The sequence below is a fragment of the Anguilla anguilla genome, chromosome 2 (genome assembly GCF_013347855.1).
Source record: "Anguilla anguilla isolate fAngAng1 chromosome 2, fAngAng1.pri, whole genome shotgun sequence".
Taxonomy (NCBI): Eukaryota; Metazoa; Chordata; class Actinopteri; order Anguilliformes; family Anguillidae; genus Anguilla; species Anguilla anguilla.
In genome coordinates this window covers 3,182,501-3,202,500 of record NC_049202.1, presented here as the reverse complement: position 1 = coordinate 3,202,500, position 20,000 = coordinate 3,182,501, and the positions used below count along the sequence as shown (strand labels likewise).

The 20,000-nt window shown below is 52.6% G+C and overlaps 1 protein-coding gene across 4 annotated transcripts in view; it reads right to left on the bottom strand.

Moving 5' to 3' along the window:
• The window catches only part of LOC118221289 (stromal membrane-associated protein 1-like), a 52,043-nt gene that overhangs the window by 10,594 nt on the left and 21,449 nt on the right, over positions 1–20,000 (bottom strand). The window contains exons 5-7 of one of the 4 annotated variants that reach the window (XM_035406230.1): positions 18,090–18,152; positions 16,660–16,737; positions 642–726 (exon numbers count right to left, since the gene is read on the bottom strand). In XM_035406230.1, the coding sequence (XP_035262121.1) occupies positions 642–726; positions 16,660–16,737; positions 18,090–18,152 (226 nt within the window). The remainder of the gene's footprint in view (positions 1–641; positions 727–16,659; positions 16,738–18,089; positions 18,153–20,000) is intronic. The other 3 variants (XM_035406232.1, XM_035406231.1, XM_035406233.1) reach the window with 3 other exon arrangements.

Sequence of the window (20,000 nt, the reverse complement as noted above, 5' to 3'; positions counted from 1 at the left end):
TTTAACTACGGACTTACACCAGACAAGCAGGTTGAAAGCAGGCTCTGGGCCCGATTGCTCCAGACTTCCTCAGGCTATACAGATCAATGTGTAGCTCTGGGTTCGATTTATCTTGTCTTGCACAGGCCTAGTAGGTTAATGTGCATCTCTGGGATTGATTGCTCTGGACTCATCCAGGCCGAGCAGGTCAATGCGTATCTCTGGGCTTGATTGCTCTGGACTCACCCAGGCCCAGTAAGTCCATGTGTATCTCTGGGCTTGATTGTGCTAGACTCACCCAGGCCGAGCAGGTCAATGCGTATCTCTGGGATTGATTGCTCTGGACTTACCCAGGCCAAGCAGGTTGATGGCTGGCTCTGGGCTCGATTGCTCTGGACTAACCCAGGCCGAGTAGGTCAATGCGTATCTCTGGGCTTGATTGCTCTGGACTCACCCAGGCCGAGCAGGTCGATGGCTGGCTCTGGGCTTGATTGCTCTGGACTTATCCAGGCTGAGCAGGTCAATGCGTATCTCTGGGCTTGATTGCTCTGGACTTACCCAGGCCGAGCAGGTCGATCGCCGGCTCTGGGCTTGATTGCTCTGGACTTACCCAGGCCGAGCAGGTCGATGGCTGGCTCTGGGCTTGATTGCTCTGGACTCACCCAGGCCGAGCAGGTCGATGGCTGGCTCGGCGCTCTTCGCGGGGCTGGCTTTGGGTTCTGGCTGCGGCTCCTCCCTCTTCTGAGGCTGTGCGAAACGGGAAAGAGGAAAACAAAGAAACGCAGACTTCAGAGAAGAAGTGCTTGCTGGGTATTTTTCTCTTCTTCCAGGACCGCGCGCGGCGGCGGCGGCGTTGACAGAATGGTGCTGGGTGCGAGTTCCCACAGTTCCTCAGCGGCGTCCTCCCAGCGGCACAGAGCTGGGATCGAGGCGCGGGCAGGGCCCGAAATGAGCGCTGGCGCCTAGCAACACCGGCCACCCCCCTACCCCTCCCCCCCCCCCCTCAGAGACCAGCAAAACCACACCTGGGCTTGTTAAAACCATGCGCCTCTCCAGCGCTCAGACCCCCTTCCTCCTCCTCCTCCTCCTCCTCCACCTCAAAGCTGACACTGTGAAGACCTGGCAGACGTTGGACATGCGCAACTTTCACTCTCACAAAATAATAATAATAAAAATAAAATACACAGTTCCATGAGTTTAGAGAGTCAAATCCGCATCAGATGCTGCAAATTGCAATGTGTCTCTCTGGCACAACAGAAGATAATAACCCGGGCAATGCAGTTTGGTTCTGCGAGATGGCAGGTGTGTCTAGCTGGGAGGAAGGGAGGGAAAGAGAGAGGGAAAGAGAGAGAGAATCCCATTTACTATGGGGTTGTGTGTATGGGGGGGGGGGGGGGGGGTTACTGTGTATCTTTTCCAGCTCTTCTGTGGCGAGCTGTTGCCAATTCGATGGTGCACCTGAACACTTTTGCAGCACACAAATTCACTTGTCATGCAAATAAGGCACACCTGGATTTCAATTTGACAAAAATGAATGACAGAAAGAAAGGGGGAGCAAAAGAGAGAGGGAAAAAGGAAGAGTGGGAAAGACAGATAGGACTAGAAAGGGGAAAGAAGACAGAGTGAGAGAATGAGATAGAAATAGAGAGAGAGAGCGAGAGAGAGAGAGAGAGAGAGAGAGAGACAGAAGCTTCCCTAAATGAGCTTGTTCACAGTGTCCTCCTCGAGGGGTTTTTGAGTCTTATGAACGCTACTGAGAGCAGCTCCACTGGAAACACGCCGAGAGTCGAACCCGCGGCCAGCGCCTCTTAGCCGTCAAGGGCCCCGCTTTCCCGCGCGCGACTACCCCCGTCTAACAGCACACTTCAAGCCTGGCCCCGCCCGACGCCGTCCACTCACATCTCAGGGTCCTCCTCTACATTTTGGGCTTCCTGTGAAGGAGAAGAGGCCCCACAGGAGAGGAAGGAGCCTGGTCTCCGGTCTCTTCACACGCACAGAAGAGCGCGCTGTCCTTACAAATTATTCAGCTTCCCTGCATAATGCAGGAACATCCCCCCCCCCCCCCCGTCTGGGCCCGCTATCTTTCCCCTCTTCTGCTCTCGATCTTCAACCGGAAAATGAAACCGTGAAGAAAAAACCCCCACAGGGACCCCCCCACCGCAACACCTCCCCCACCCCCCCCCGCCACTAAACTGACTCTTCAGAAAGAGAGTGTGAAGCCTCCATCCTCAACTGACTTCCTCCTTCTCCCGCCCCCCCACCTGCCAATGCCCCCGATCCCGCCCCCACCCCCGTCCCCTAATTCTCAACCCCATCTCCTTCCTCAGCCTCTCAGTTGAATTCCAGCAGCTTCTCACCACGAGCCCGCGCCACCTAAATATTTTGGACGCGCGAGTCGGAGAACACCAAGGGCTAAAAGATGGAGTAAGCAGGAGGCTTCTTCTCCTCCCCCCCCCCCCCCCCCCTCCCCCTCCCCTTCCCCACGGTTCCTCCGGTGTCTCTCTCTCTCTCTCTCTCTTTCGTTCTCCCCTCGCTGCCCAATCCCCCAGATTTCCCTTCCTGCCGTTCTGGGGGCCGCTTTGATTCGGGGGGGGGGGGGAGTTCAAAGAGAGGGCTGGGAGGACCAGGGAAATGATGCAATCGCGCAGCTCAGGTACGAGTCCCCCGCTCCGCTCCTGATGAACAGGCTCGCCCAAAAACAGGCGTGGTCCTCCCCGTCCCGCAGCCAGGGAGTCAAACTCCACATCCACACGAAGAGAGGGGCGCGATGGGAGGCTGGGTTCAGCATGGCAGGACCATCCCCGACATAGGGGGCGACATAGCTCAGGAGGTAAGACCGATTGTCTGGCAGTCGGAGGGTTGCCGGTTCAAACCCCGCCCTGGACGTGTTGAAGTGTCCTTGAGCAAGACACCTAACCCCTAACCCCTAACTGCTCTGGCGAATGAGAGGCATCAACTGTAAAGCGCTTTGGATAAAAGCGATATATAAATGCAGTCCATTTACCATTTACCATCCCCAGTTTGCAGTGTGATCATAGGTTCTCCATTAAGGCACGAGATCTGGCTCTACGCTGCAATTTACATCAGTGTTCTACTGACCTTTCAAATTACAATTCAGCGATCTGAAATCAGTCTTTTCGCAGCCAATGTGCTCACTAATTAGGCTTAATAAATGTATGATAATTTCACAACCATTCAACTGCAGAGAAACGGCAGTGAAATGCACTCAGAAAAAATGTATTCAACACTTTGATTTAAGTTTCTTTTAAAAACGATTTGCAATTCCACAGAAGTTCTCAGATTCGCCCTTTGATACTGACTGTTGCAGAGGTATTTGCATTGTGTGACACAGGACTTCGTTTTCAAAGCAGAAAATTCTATTTCTGTCTGAAGGTCGGAGCTTTTATGGAAACCGTTGTGCTGCTCCGGATGAAAGCCATTAACTGTGCTCTTAAAAGTCTTAGGAAAGAGGGCTGGCTTTGTGGAGTCTTGCAGAAAGAACATATTAAGAGGCATAAACCTTTGCTTCTGTTATATAATATGCGATAATATGAAATATTATGAAACTGTCCTTTTTGAAAATTAAAAATTAAGCACAGAAACCAAAAATAATCCAGACGCAGGAGCAGCGTGTGACACTGTCATAATGCCATAATGTCAATGAAACATTTATCATCACCAAGGCTGGGTGTTCATCATGGAAAAGTCTGGCTAAAGTCACAGGCGGACGGTCACGGCAAAGTTGTTGAAAATAGCAGAAAACTGAAAAAAGTGGAATAAATCACAGATTACAAAATAATTTTCATTAAATGAATTAATATATCTCTTGTGCAGCAGTGGGAAATGATTGAAATAGCATACTCGACTGAAGCAACAGTAAGTTTTTTTTTTTTTTGTTAAATCACTGGGCAGTAACAGACTGCAAGGAACAAATAATGTAAAAGCAAAAAGCTGATAGGCTAGTGCATTTAATCGCAGAAGGAAAGAGCACGCTGTTCTGCCCTTAGCAGATGAACGCTGTTAGAAATAGAGCACGTGCAAACTGAGGTACTAAAATAAGACGGTTACCGTGTGTCCGGTATTATTTCTTTAAAATTTGTCTTGGAACGTGTTGTACACTGCGAGGTTTGGTCTTAAAACGGAGCGCCTCTCCTCACTGAATGTTACTGTAAAGGGGGAAGGAGCACCGGGTATCAATGCTGTTGACAGGAGCCCTCAAAATTCCAACAACTGACAAGGATGGGAGGGAATCTTGTTCCCAGCGTATTCCAGGATTGGTATACACTGTTGCACATCGTTTCTCCCGGCATTTGGCAATATTGTTAAAATGCTCATGCCTGTACAAATAATACAGGCTACAGGCTACGTCAAAGATGACAGATATTATCCCAAACTGCCAAAGCACTAAAAAACAGAAGGAAATGGTGGAAATGGCAAAAAAAAAAAAAGTAATGGCATTACCAAAGAAAATTGTAAACCGAGGAATCTGTGACACCCGTGACTTCCGTGACAAACACGCGGCCCTAATCTTCACCTCAAGACCACGTCCACACCTCATCACAAGACACACTCGGGTCAGGACCCACAATTTGTGCACCAGCGGAAATCTATCCCCGCAATGGATGAACCTTCAATGGCTGCACTGTCCATCACCGGATCTCATTAAGGGCTTAAAATAGTGGCCGGAGCTTCTCACTGGAGTCTGAAAGGGATGCTGAAGGCCTCCTACTCCTGATGAACTCTTTCCGGTGCTCTACAGCGCGTATAAAACAAAGGGCAACCAACAAAGGAAAATCTGATTCGTCATTGAGACAGCGGCGGCATCCAATCAGATCTATCGTTCTGGGTGGGTGGTGGAGGGAACGCGTTCCTTCGCCCACGTACTATAAGAGACGACGCTAAATATCTCAGACCGCACACGGCTAGGCTCGGGCCCTCAACGCCACTCAGCACACGCAAGGCCCCGGCCCCCAGGCACCACGCAAGGCCCCGGCCCCCAGGCACCACGCAAGGCCCCGGCCCACAATTCGAACTCGGGCCTGAAGGGGGCTCTACGCGACGGAGAAGTTTTCCGTCGACTACAAAAAAAAAAAAAAAAAAAAAGTGTTTAAAAGCCACGGATCCTCGACGCAAATCTCAAGGCCGGCTCTCGCGCTCCTTCCACCCACTCGAGCTCGCTACTTTCCGAGGCTCCGGTAACAAGAGGCGCATTACGGTTTAGGAATATTCATGAAGGGAGGCTTGTCCAAGGACAACATCAGTTGCCACGAGTACTGCCGTTTGTAGTGCCTCCTCCTCATGAATATTCATAGCGAAGCAATACAATGGAATAATTCAGCATCAAAGTTATAAGTGAACTTTCAATCTATAGTCTACGGAATTTGTGGCAAAATCCAGATAACAAACCCTTTTGTTTCGTTTTTTTCCCCCCCCAATAAAGGAAAATCTGCATATCTCCTGCATATCTCCTTTCATGAAGCCTCAGTGAGGCTTCATGAACCCTAAGATGGACGGAGATACCATGAGCTGTCAATCATTAAATTTGTCCACCTTTGATCAAGACTTATTTTTTTGGCACAACAAAAAGCAATGATTGGCTGATAGCGGCAAGTCACAGATGGGCTCCAACCAGGTCTGTACTCATGAAGGCTCTTTCCCGTTAATACCTCCCAGTTCAGCGCTAACGTGCTTCTCGCTTGGGATACAGCGGGATTTCCGTCAGCGCACAGGAGAGACTGTACTCCAGAGACTGAATCCCTCACTCCCAGCACAAGCGGAGAGAGCCACCATTAATGAGCTCCAGGCTGGTCTCGGCCTAGAGAGCCCTGTTCACACTGGAACTACCTTCATATCTCCTGTTTGGACAGACTGAGACAGCCAGGAGGCTGCTCCACCTCTACCAGAACTACTGGCTAATTGCACAGCCAACCACACAGGTGCTGTAGAAGCCAATGCAGCCAGCTGAACCCACACTAGAAGTACACAGGCTGCATCTAAGAACTACAAAACTACATCACTGGAAGTACACAGGCTGCATCCAAGAACTACAAAACTACATCACTGGAAGTATACAGGCTGCGTCCAAGAACTACAAAACTACACCACTGGAAGTACACAGGCTGCATCTAATAACTACAAAACTACACCACTGGAAGTACACAGGCTGCATCCAAGAACTACAAAACTACATCACTGGAAGTACACAGGCTGCATCCAAGAACTACAAAACTACATCACTGGAAGTACACAGCCTGTGTCTAAGAACTACAAAACTACACCACTGGAAGTACACAGGCTATATGTAAGAACTACAAAACTACAGAAACAGTTTTAGAGACATGACTGCCATCTTTAAATCACCCACAATGCACCCCTCGTGAGAAGACCGATACCGAAATGCACCCCATGGAATGCACCCCGTTCAGGGAAAAAGCACAGCGTTGTGAGGCCTATTTGTAGCGAATCGAAGCGGAATAAAAGCGTAGGTCTGACCACAGATCAGCGGAGGCCAGGTCGGATTGGCCTCCGCAGGCACGGAGACGACGGAGCGCGTCTCCAAGGTGATTCTCACACACACGCGGCTCTGCCCGGCGAGCGTAAAAAGCCGCACGCGGGCGGGGTCCTCGAGCGATCCTCCGCTCGCTCGGCCTTGGCTCGCTCCGCAGGCTCGCTCTCTCTCCTGCCACAGGAGCGAAGAAAGGAAAAAAGAAAGAAAAAAAACAACAACCCTGCAGGCTCTCAGATATGGACCGCTGCACTCCCTCGCTTCCCAGGCACCAGTCACGGTTCTGTGGAGGTACCGGAAGGTTCTGCGGGGCGGGGGGCGGGGGTTGGGGGAGTCTGCGGGGCGGCTCGTCCTGTTTAGAAGCAGACGCACGTACGCGCCCCCGCCCTGCTGCCGAGCCATTACCCCGTACCGCGTACCGCGCGCGGATTTCGCGGGTGGGCGCTAGGATACGGCGGTATCCGCCCGTGAGGAGGGATCAGCTCCTGAGCACCGCAATCAGGGCCGGTTCGGCTCGGACTCACAGGGATCCGAAGGGTATCAGACAGCAACGTGTCCCGCAGCAGCAAGGTCCTATTAACCAGCCGATAAGAGCTGCAGAGCCTGAGGCTCACACACGGGCGCACACGCGCACACACACACACAAAAGGGTTCTTATCTCAAGTCCTCCTGGAAAAACAAAGGACCAATAAGAGAACACTGTTGAGCGGACTGGGACCCGCTCCCCACCGTGGCTGCAGTGTGTTGATTGGGGGGGTTGGGGGGGGGGGGAAGGGGAGGCGAGGCGGAAGGATGTGATTGTGCTACACGCACACTCCAGCTGGCTGAGACCGCTTATCAAACTTGAGCCGTGCTTCTGGGGCGGGAAAGTCGATTTGGCGCCCCCTGCTGCTCGACACCGCCATTAATACCCCGCGGTGTTCCAGAGCCCAGCTGAGGAGCCGCACAGAGCTGCTCACAGGGCCGCTCTGTCCTTATAGGGCCCCGCTCTCTCTGGGGCCCACAGGGCCGCTCTGTCCTTATAGGGCCCCACTCTCTCTGGGGCCCACAGGGCCGCTCTGTCCTTATAGGGCCCCACTGACTCTGGGGCTCACAGGGCCGCTCTGTCCTTATAGGGCCCCACTGACCCTGGGGCCCACAGGGCCGCTCTGTCTTTATAGGACTCCGCTCTCTCTGGGGCCCACAGGGCCGCTCTGTCCTTATAGGGCCCCGCTCTCTCTGGGGCCCACAGGGCCGCTCTGTCCTTATAGGGCCCCGCTCTCTCTGGGGCCACAGGGCCGCTCTGTCCTTATAGGGCCCCGCTCTCTCTGGGGCCCACAGGGCCGCTCTGTCCTTATAGGGCCCCTTTCTCTCTGGGGCCCACAGGGCCGCTCTGTCCTTATAGGGCCCCTCTCTCTCTGGGGCCCACAGGGCCGCTCTGTCCTTATAGGGCCCTGCTCTCTCTGGGGCCCCGTATAGCTGCTCTGTCCTTATAGGGCCCCTTTCTCTCTGGGGCCCACAGGGCCGCTCTGTCCTTATAGGGCCCCTCTCTCTCTGGGGCCCCGTATAGCTGCTCTGTCCTTATAGGGCCCCACTGACCCTGGGGCCCACAGGGCCGCTCTGACCTTACAGGCCTCGCTGTGACTGGGGTCCTGTACAGCCGCTGTGTCCTCACAGGGCCCTGGAACTGCATGTTCCAGCAAACACGGACAACCTGGGGGAGCCGCAGCCCCCAAACCTAAGCCCCTCCCTTTGTCCCCAAAGGTCTCCGTGACATGCAGGCCCCCCCCGTGCACTCTCAGTCGCAGTCTCATTAACACAGTAAATGCCCTTTCCCTGGGACAGAGCGTTCCTCTCTGGCGGCAGCGAGAGGGCTCAGAAAGGTGCCGGCGGTGGGGCAGAAGGGGGGGGGGGACAGAAAGGGCGGGGCTGGCCGGTGGCTCGTCACGACCAGGTCCCCGGAGACAGAGAGATGAGCAGACAGCTGGTGCCTGGAATCCCATTTCCCACATGAGCAACTGCACCGCCATTACCCTTCCCCCCTGCCCTGCACCCCCCCCCCCCCTCCAGCAGCAAGGGGGCAGCGCTAATCCTTCCCATCGCTCACGCGGTACCGCCACGACAACCCATCACCCCCCCCCCCCCCCCCCCCCCCCCCACGGCACACATGGGCTGCCGTGATGGGAGTCTGTGGGTTCCCTGAGGTCATCATTAGCCCACTGGTGGTGGGGGGGAGGGGGGGGGGGGAGAGTGAGCCAATCAGGAGAGAGAGCTACGGATGTCCATTATGTCACCAACTTTCTTGTTATCTCGTGTCCCGAGGCCTGCGGGAGAATCGGCGGTGACATCATTAACCTCCCGCGTTCGGGGAGAGGGGCAGAGAGGGGAGGGGGGAGGGGGTGAGGGGAGGGGAGGGGCGGAGAGGGGCGAGGGGGGAGGGCAGAGGGGAGAGGGGAGGGGAGGGCGGAGAGGGGGTGAGGGGAGGGGAGGGGGGAGGGGGGAGGGGAGAGGGGAGAGGGGAGGGGAGGGGGGAGGGGGGAGGGGAGAGGGGAGAGGGGAGGGGAGGGGGGAGGGCAGAGGGGAGAGGGGGTGAGGGGAGGGGAGGGGAGGGGCGGAGAGGGGGTGAGGGGATGGGCGGAGAGGGGGTGAGGGGCATGTCTCCATGCAGAACTCGGGGATGGGAGGCTCTGAGGAGAGCGAGGTGGGATTGAGGACGGGAGGCTCAGAGGAGAGCGAGGTGGGATTAAGGACAGGAGGCTCTGAGGAGACTCTCCTGCCCCCCGAGGTTCAGCCAAGCCGCACAACCTCTCTGATTCACGCGGTTAGGACCAGAGTCATTAATAATCACACACTCACACTCACACTCACACTCACACTCACACTCACACTCACACACACTCTCACACACACACACACACACACACACACACACACACACACACACTCGCTGAGCCGCTGGGTCTGAGCGGACCCGTGAGGACCACGCGCTACTCCACGCAGCGCTCTCCCCCGCCTCCGGGGGGCGCCAAACCTGCCAGCGTTCCCCTCGACCGCACGTTTGTTCCCGCTCCTTCTCTCCGGTCGCCGCTCGTTAGCGGGCGCGTGCCGCTGCTGTGGAGCTTGTTAGCCGTTAGCCTCCGTTGTGTCTGTGGGGATTATTAGGACCCAGTTTACACACACGGCGGCAGGGTGCTGTTTGTTTAGGGACCCCATTAGTCCAGTTCCTCCCGGGTTCACACACAGAAACGCAATTCAGCTACGTACAAAATGGGTCATTAAATCTGAACCGAAAAGTGTCAATAATAATGATGAAACTATTAAAAAAAAAAACACCAGTTTGCAGAAATGGACACAGCATTAGCCGCACTCGCACCTTAACCTGTTTTTTTTATTTATTTATCTGTTACTCATTACTTGTACTTCTGGTGATAAGCCCAAGCATAGCTTGACAGCACTCCTTATGAATGCAAGTTTCCCAAAGAATGTTCATTTTTTTCTTGATCAATGAAAAAAAAAGAAAAAAAAGAAAAAAAACTTCTACCAGGCCCTGCACACCTAGTTAGCTCATCCCCTGTTGGGTTTGGCCAACGCACCGTGGCTCCAAATGAGGTCACCGTGGAAACGTACCCCCGGCTCACCTTGGTAACGACTGACGGAGTTAACCTGGCGACCGGAGAGTGTGGGGGGTTCTGGTCTCGGCCTCGTGCTGATTGGCTCGAGCTCCGCTTTGGCTGGCGGGCGCTACGCACCACGCCGCTATCCCGCTACGGACAGCGCGGCGGGGGGGGAGGGGCCCTCGCAGGGCGCCCGGCCTCAGGAAAGAACATTGGCGCAGTTCTCCATGGTAACGACGCGGGGCGGCTGTTCCGAGAGGACATCCTGGGGCATTCTGGGTATTTAACCACGAGACACTGCGAGGAAAACCAGCCGCTCTCCTGTGGATGCTCAATACACTACCCTCCCACCCCCCCCCCCCTCACACACACACACACATTGGAAAACTCACATACACACACACACACACACTCACTGACAAACTCACTCACACACAGACACACACACTCAAATGCACGCACGCACTACAATCTACATTGCAGTCTACACTTAACTGCTGATCCGATACCACTGATCCCATGCATTGCAGACTACATTCTACTGCTGATCCTATGCATTGCAGTCTAGCAGTCTACACTCTACTGCTGATCCTATACCACTGATCCTATGCATTGCAGATTACACTCTACTGCTGATCCTATGCATTGCAGATTACACTCTACTGCTGATCCTATGCATTGCAGATTACACTTTACTGCTGATCCTATGCATTGCAGATTACACTCTACTGCTGATCCTATGCATTGCAGTCTACACTCTACTGCTGATCGTATGCACTGCAGATTACACTCCGCACAGACACCACAAACAGCACACAAACACAATGTCCGCACACCCCTCGACTGGAAGTGTCTGTACCGTTACTCAGAGCTTCATAAAAAAAAAAAAAAGAAATCTTCCAGGTGGACGAAAACCATCAAAGCGACGTTTGCGGTGTTTGACATTTAATGAGCATTCCCTTCAAAGCCCAAAGAGAATATCTCACCGCTGCGGTTCACGCAGCGAGCACAGAGAGAAGAAGCTGCCCACACAACAATAAAAGGCCACCTATGACTTCCTCATCCTGAAGGACGCGCATTTCAAAAGCCCCCCTCCCGCCCCCCCGCCCCCCCAAAGACTACTCTCCTGAGCAACACCACCTGCTCGTCTCCCTCGCAAATAAAACCCTGAATGCCACAGCCTCCACACAAGAGCCCTTCGCCCGTTCTGGCTGCCGTGTTCGTGGTGTTTTACCGTGACCGATGAGAGAGTGTGTGTGTGTGTGTGAGAGAGAGAGAGGAAGTGTGTGTGTGTGTGTGAGAGAGTGTGTGTGTGTGTGTATGAGAGAGGGAGAGAGGAAGTGTGTGTGTGTGTGTGAGAGAGTGTGTGTGTGTGTGTGAGAGAGAGAGAGGAAGTGAGTGTGTGACCGATGGGCACCCAGCTAATACTAAATGTCCTCACAACAGGCCTCATCCACTAAATATGCGTACGATCACATTCGATCGGAAACAGCGTAAGAACGTTTCCAAGAACATTTTGGCACTCATCATTTTTTTCTTATCTGTATTTGTTAAAGGCTGCTTCCTTATGCTAATCACACGAACAGGGTTGTGTATAAAATTTACAAACAGCCAGCATTCCTCATCTCATACACCTGAGATATGCACAAAAACAGAAGTCTGTACAAAGTGTCATAAATCTCACATCAACATTTCTAAGAATGAGAGTAAGAATAATTTAAGAATTTTTGGTTTTGTGAATGAGGCCCAAAGTTCCTGGAACGTTTTGTCTCCTACATTGCAGCAATATTGCGAAAACCATTTTGTGGTAGCTGGCACCATCGCTACTCTCCATTTCACGCCAATTTCCGAATGCTTTCAATTACTGAATTAGCCCAGGCACAATCCGATCTGACATTTTAGCTACATTTACCGATAAGCTCACAAATTGCAGCTGATTAACTGGTTTTTTGGCCCAATGTGAAGTGTTTTACCTTGGAGTGAACCTGTGACGGTGTGCACTGCTAATTAGCTAACTGAGGTAGGGTAACGGGTGGGAACACGCTGGGTAGGCTGCACACTCGCCTTGCAGGGATGGAATTACCTATTCCAGGTATAAATCAAATAAAATCAAATCAAATTTTATCTGTGTAGCGCTAATAAACACATACCAAGGCGTGCGGATCAACGGATACAATTGTGACAATAAAGTCAGACTATGGACAGTGCATTGTATAAAATACAAATGGTTGTTTACAAATGTTTCCCATTTAACAATGTCAAAAAAAATATATATACAGTGGGGTCCAAAAGTCTGAGACCACATTGAGAATCTATAATATTTTCATGTAAACCTGGAAATAATCAGAAAGTTTGAGGATTCAGAAACATTTAAAAACACAAGAAGTTATTACATGTAAAATGAAGAAGAAATATTTAAGATTATGCACTATTTCTAGGTCAGCAATCAAATTTAAGCAAATTTATACTTATACTATTATACTACTATTTATACAAATACTTTGTACAAAAGGTCAGATTTCCTTGAGTTGTATCCCTTCCATTGAAGCATGCGTTCAGATGACAGGTGGATTTGATCTACTCATCAGAGGCTCGTTCAAGTAACTCAACCTGCAGCCAGTGTTCACCTGTTATAAATATGGCTGTGCCTCAAGTTTCCAGCAAATCATTGCTTACTAAGTAGCATTGTGATAGTGGGAAACATGAAAGTGTCAGAAGTCAAATTGTTATTCTAAGCAAAGTGTGGCTTTCTCAGCGTCAAATCATGGCTAGACTAAAGGTTTCTAAGAGGGCAGTGCATGGAACTCTAAAACGCTTTGCAGAAACTGGATCAGTTGTATCCAAAAACGATCAGGAAGACCAAAAATGACCACACCATCAGAAGATCAATACATCAAGCTTAGTTCCCTGAGAGATAGAAAAGCAACTTCATCACAGATACAAAATTTGCTAAATAAAGATCGCAAGACTCCAATCAGCAAAAGTACTGTCAAAAGAAGGCTGTCTTGTAGTGGTCTCAGAGGACGAGTAGCAGTTTCTAAACCACTTCTCAGGAGGGGAAACAGGGCCAAATGCTTGGGGTGGGCTAATAAATACCAGCATTTCACAGTGGATGACTGGAAAAAAGTCCTATTTACTGATGAATCCAAGTTTGAGATTTATGGCAGTAACAGAAGGGTGTATGTAAGGAGATGAACAGGAGAGAGAATGATACCACAGTGTATCAAACTCACAGTGAAACATGGTGGTGGGAATATTCAAGTCTGGGGGTGTTTTGCCTACTCTGGAGTTGGACACCTGCACCGAATTGACTACACCCTGACCAAGGAGAAGTACCACTCCATTCTTCAGAGACATGCTATACCCTCTGGTTTGCATCTTTGTGGAGAAGGATTCATACTGCAGCAGGATAATGACCCCAAACACACATCAAAGCTTTGCAAGAACTACTTGAAGACCAAAGAAGTCCAAGGAGTCCTGACTGTCATGGACTTTCCTCCACAGTCATCTGACCTCAACCCCATTGAACATTTGTGGGGGCACTTGAAGACTGAGAAAGCCACGCATTCTGTGACATCACAAGAAGCTCTTTGGAACATTGTCAAATCATGCTGGGATAACATGGGTCATCAGGTTATGCACAAACGTGTGGAGTCCATGCCAGCTCGAGTGCATGCTGTCATTAAAGCAAAAGGGGGACATACCAAATACGAAGATATTCTGAAGTTCATGTACATTTTTCAAAAATTCAACTTTTCACTCAAATTGTTAAGCTGATATTATCATTTGTAATGAAAGAATTAGTATTACATTCAAAACAAATGCAAAATAGAAATATCTTGACTAGTGGTCTCAGACTTTTGGACCCCACTGTATATACATATATATATATATATATATATATATATAGACGTCATAATAATCAAAGTTTGAGGGTCCTCCTGTCCCTCTAATTTCCAGAGACCTCACCTCCAGCACAACACGAGAGTCTGTGGATGTCTAAATAACGGTCTTTTCCACAGACGAGAGCCGTATCCCATTAGCATTCCGATAGCGTCCCGTTAGCATCCCGTTAGCGACAGAGCCAAACCGCAGCGCTTAGCGGCTTCCCCTGGGCGAGAGAGACTCCCCGTGAATTCCAGAGCAGAGCTGCTGAGCACAGAAAGTGGCCCCGCGGTCTCTTCAGAGAAACGCGCAGGATTTCAGCACGCATCCCACCGCCGAGCGCAGTCACAAGAGAGCAGTCAGGCGCTTCTGTCTGCAAAGCATGCGCACACACACACACACACGCTCACGCACGCACTCGCGCACGCACTCACACACGCACACACACACTCACACAAGCACGCACACACACTCACACGCACACACTCACGCACACACACACTCATGCACACACACACACTCATGCACACTCACACACGCACACACACACACACTCATGCACGCACTCGTGCACACACACACTCACACACACACACTCACGCACACACATGCATGCACGCACTCATGCATGCACTCACGCACACACACAAACACACATTCACATACACACACTCACACAAACACACGCATACACACACATACACACAAACGCACATATGCACTCGCATACACACACACACGCACACACACACAAACACACAAACACACACACACTCTTCAATCAATCTGCAGCTCTGACTTCAGGTCAGCAATCAGGGAGCATTTACTGATCCTCCTCATTCCCAGCATGCATTTCACCAGAGCGCGAGGCTCTGATGAGGTCAGGAAGGAGGGCGGCCTTCACCTGCCATTCCCCCGCCCCCCCCCCCCCCCCCCCCCCCCCCCTGCACCCCTCCGGTGGCGGTAAGCGGCGGGAGGGCAGGCTATGAATATCATGGCGGGCGGGCGGGCCGTTTCCTGCTAGGCAGCCGTGCGCGTTTGGAAATCGGCGAAGAGGCCGGCCCCGACCGCCAGCGGCCCAGATGAAGAGGGTTCGGGAGAGAGCGAGAGAGCGAGAGAGCGAGAGAGCGAGAGAGCGAGAGAGCCTGGCGGCCAGCAGCAGTCACAGCTCACAGGTAAACCAGGGTCCATCGATTTCACAGCGGGGAACTCCTTCTCCGTCCGTGTGCTTGTGAACTGAGCGTGTGGCTAAGGCAGAAGAGACACTGTGTGTGTGTGTGAGTGTGTGTGTGTGTGTGTGTGTGAGTGTGTGAGTGTGTGTGAGTGTGTGTGCAAGCGAGCGTGTGTGTGTGTGTGTGTGTGTGCAAGCGAGCGTGTGTGTGTGTGTGTGTGCAAGCGAGCGTGTGTGTGTGTGTGTGTGCAAGCGAGCGTGTGTGTTGAGAGCAGCAGTGTGTGTGCAAGCGAGCGTGTGTGTTGAGAGCAGCAGTGTGTGTGTGTGTGTGTGTGTGTTAATACTCGTACCGCGTAGCCTCGCGCGACCGCTCAGCTGCTCCAGAGGGAGGCGCGAACGCGCGCGGCGGCGAGGAGGAGATAAAAAGGCGGATAATTGCGCGGCGCAGAATTCCAGGAGAGGTGTAATTACGCGCCATTATACGCAGCTACGCCGAGCGAACGCCGCCGGGCCGCCGGGCCGCCGAGCCGCCATCCGCGAGCTGCCGGGCCGCTACGCCTCAGCACAGCCGCGAAGGCTCCCCGCAGCATCAATGGAGGAACTGCCAGCAACAGACAAACACTGGGGTGTGCGTGCACACACACTGCTGCTATCAACACACACACTCGCTCGCACATACACACACACACTGCTGCTCTCAACATGTACACACACACACTGCTGCTCTCAACACACACGCTCGCTCGCACACACACACACACACAATGCTGCTCTCAACATACACACACACATTGCCACTCTTAAAACACACGCACAGCTGCTCTCCCTGTTACTCATGCATGCACGTACACATGCACACACCTGAAATAGCATCTTCAAAAGATACGTTTACACTGAGCAGAGAACGTGCATATACCTACTATAGTGTCATTGTGTCACTTTGACCTACCACAGGGTTGCCGTGGCGACAAGCTTCTGGGAAACAGTGTTTAAATTCCTGGATTCAATGGTTCAATCCAGACTTACATCACAACCCAATGTTCTTATTCAAATACTTCCAGCTGACAGAAAAAAACACACAAGGTCTTGCCATACAGCCCTGGATGCATACTTGAGACACTTCAATAACTCTTTAGACGCTGGTCAAATCTGAGAACACTTTTGCAGCCTCCAGAAGAAGCTCAGAAAATCATGTGATGAACTAAGACATACGAACGTGTGGAAGAAGAGCCTTGTTTATTCTTTTTAACAGATCACTGAAGTTTAAAAGTTTCTTTTTAAAACATCAGTGAACAGGGCTTGTCCAAGGGGTGAAGGCGACTGAAATGCGCACGTGACCCAGGACTGCGGCAAACACTGAGCGTATCTGAGAGCGGGGCGGTGTTAGCCAGCACCACAGCACCACGCCCGCCCGGCACCACTCAGGAAAGCCGCTGTAGCGGTTAGCGTTAGCGGGCGTTAGCGTTAACTGGCATTAGCGGCGGTTAGCGTTAGCGGCCGTTAGCGTTAGCGTCAGCGGCTCTTACTTTCTCATAGGACGGCGGTTTGCTCCCTTTGTCCGGTTCCTTCTCTCGTCTCTTATCCTCCCTCTTCTCTTTCTCCTTCTGTCGGGAGAGCAGACACACCAATCAGAAACGCCTCGGCGCCAGGACGCACCAATCAGATACGGCTCAGCGCCGAGACGCACCAATCGGATACGGCTCAGAGCCAAGACGCACCGATCAGAAACGGCCCAGCACTGAGACGCACCAATCAGATACGGCTCAGAGCCAAGACGCACCAATCAGAAACGGCCCAGCACTGAGACGCACCAATCAGATACAGCCCAGCACCAAGACGCACCAATCAGGTACGGCTCAGCGCCAGCACGCACCAATTGGATACGGCACAGCACCGAGACGCACCAATCAGGTACGGCTCAGCGCCAGGATGCAATTCCGTTCAAAAGGCAGCGAGCAGGACGGAAATCAAAGGGAATTTCACACAGTGAATCTGATTGGGCTTCCGTTGCATTCGCTTTTGTATTGAAGCGCATGATGTGAAACAAATACCTTTACTCCGGGGACAACCGGAAGTCAAAGCAGGCCTATTAAAACGCACGTGTAATTATGAATTATGAAATCCCTCATTAAAAGTTCAAACATTGTTTTCAAGCCGGCAAGCGTTTCTGTTGCCGGTGAAAGGCAAATTAAATTCCCGGAGCTCAAAAGACGGAAAACAATTCAAGGCAAATTGACTATTAATGTTTCCCCGCGTGCCGAACACAGAACGTCTGGCTTGTTCGAAAATTATCTAAAGTCCGCCTCTGCTCCCCCGCGTCGGAGAGCTGGTGGGGGGGCTGGGCCGTGAGCTTTCTGCCGTGTTCCCCGTGTGTCGGAGAGCTTGTGGGGGGGCTGGACCGTGAGCTTTCTGCCGCGTTCCCCGCGTGTCGGAGAGCTTGTGGGGGGACTGGGCCGTGAGCTTTCTGCCGTGTTCCCCGTGTGACGTGTGAAACCTACGAGCTTTCGCACCGTTCTCCGTGTGACGCGCACAGACACGCAGACGGAGCCACAGAGAGCTGAGCAGGGGGAGCCTTCGCTCATTGGTAGCCAACGGTCTGAGGTCAGAGCGCTGTGATTGGCCGGCTGAGATCTGTGAAAACCTCTGCTCCCATTGGCCACATCAGGCCCGGGTATTTTTTTTACAGGAACACAGCCGAGAGAAGCAGGGTGTGGAGCTAAGCTGTGGTGGCAGCTAGCGCAGGGTCATAAAGTACAAGACACCCAGGCAATACACAGCACAGCACAGCACAGCACAGATCAGCACAGCACACGGTGCCAGTGTGCACAGCCAAGACAGCTCAGCACAGGGTAGCTCAGCACAGCACAGCACAGGGTAGCTCAGCACAGGGCAGCGCAGGGTAGCTCAGCACATGACAGCACATATCAGCACAGGGCAGCGCAGGGTAGCTCAGTACCTCCAGCTTGCTTCTCTCAGCCACTTGTGAGGAGGGAGAGGAAACGGCAGCATCAGAGGACCTCTGCACAGAGAGAGAGAGAGAGAGGGGAGAGGGAGAGGGGAGGGGGAGAGAGAGAGAGAGAGAGGGAGAGAGGGAGAGGGGAGGGGGAGAGGGGGAGAGAGAGAGGGAGAGAGGGAGAGGGGAGGGGGAGAGAGAGAATGAAAAGGAGAGAGAGGGGGGAAGAGAGAGAGAATGAGAGAGATTGAGGGGAGAGGGAGACAAGGGGGTGAGAGAGAAGCAGAAGTAGAGAGAGAGAGGGGGTTGAGAGAGGGATAGAGAGAGAGTGAGAAGCAGAAGGGGAGAGAGAATGAGAGAGAGAGAGAGAGAGAGAGAGAGAGCGGCAGGGAGCGAAAAGGAGAGAGAGAGGAAGAGGGAGGGAGAAGCAGAGGGAGTTGATGCAGATGAGGTGCGGGCGGCAGGCTGTTTGCAGTCTCTGTGTTTGGTCTCAGAGCTCTGGGAGCAGCAGAAGCAGAACAGCAGAGATGACATTAAACCCCAGCAGCTGAAGCAGCACAGTGAGCCTCACACACACACACACACACACACACAAACGAACACACGCACGCACGCACACACACACACACACACTCACGCACACACACACACACACACACACACACACACACACAAACGCATGCACGCACGCACGCACGCGCCCGACAGGCACACACGGCCCAACGAGACTCAGAATACACCCCTCCTCCCCCCAAAACACAGCCCAGCAGGGGAAGTATGGGTAATTAGCACGTCTGCGCGAAAGGAAGCGGAACTCTGCAGAAACGTAACGGAAAAGATCCATGAAGACACCCCAGCCTGACTATTATTTCCACCCCCCCCCCGTCAGCGGGGGCGGGGGCTTTGAGGGAGGGGGGCAGCGGGGCAACGGAATTACCGCCAACGGAGCGCGCGGAACTCCCAGCAGCCTCCTCTGGGCGCGTGCAGCGTGGGGCCACCAGGGACCCGGGAGGGGAGGGGGGGGGGCCACCAGGGACCCGGTCCCCAGGCGTCCCACACGCAGTAACATCACACCCGCTTCAGAAAGTCTGAAACAGGCTGATTCGCTAACCGGCACATCTCTCCCCCAGCTCTTCCACTCCTTCAGTTCAGCGGCTGAAAAAGTTTTTGACTTTGATCTCCTTTTTTTTTTCTTTCTTTTTTTTGTCTCCAAGTAAATGAGAATTTCAGACGTAAAGCCCTTTAAGTCTTTTCATCTGCCGTTTGTTAAGCGCTGTTCTTCTTCTCCTCCTTCAGCATTTGAATAAAATAAAAATGAGAAGAAAAACTGGGGAGGAAAAAAAAAAGAGGAGAGAAAACACAGAGGGATGGTGGCCGGCCCTGGAGGGTTTGGGCCCTCAGCTACAGCCTCCATGTTTCATAAAACGCGACCAGTTCGAAAAAGAACTTCCATGGCAAAATATAAAAAATAGGCCCCATTGTTCATTGCGCGTGCCAAGAGGTGTGAAACCTTCGCTCTCTCTAGCAAACGGCAAGTGAAGCAAACAAATGAATAAACCCCGCCCCCCCCAACCCACCCCAGCCCCCCCCCCCCCCCCCTCCGGACGGCAGGCAGTACCGTGGCGGTAAAGGACCGAACACAAGCGTGAAATACCACACCGTCCTTCCTGCCATCCCTACGATGCACTGCCGCAAAGCAGGAGAGGGCAGCTCCAGATCGTTTGCGTTTCCTGCGCGTGGCTCAGGGGGATTCTGGGATAGATCTCTCTTCCGTTAATGATCACATGGCTGTTCCCCCTGGCACACGCCCCTGGCAACCCCGCACTGAGGCCCCCCTGAACGCAGAGCGGTGTACCCCCCCCGCCCATGCGCCCCGCCCCCTCTGAACACCATGTGGTCTCGCCCCCCAAACAC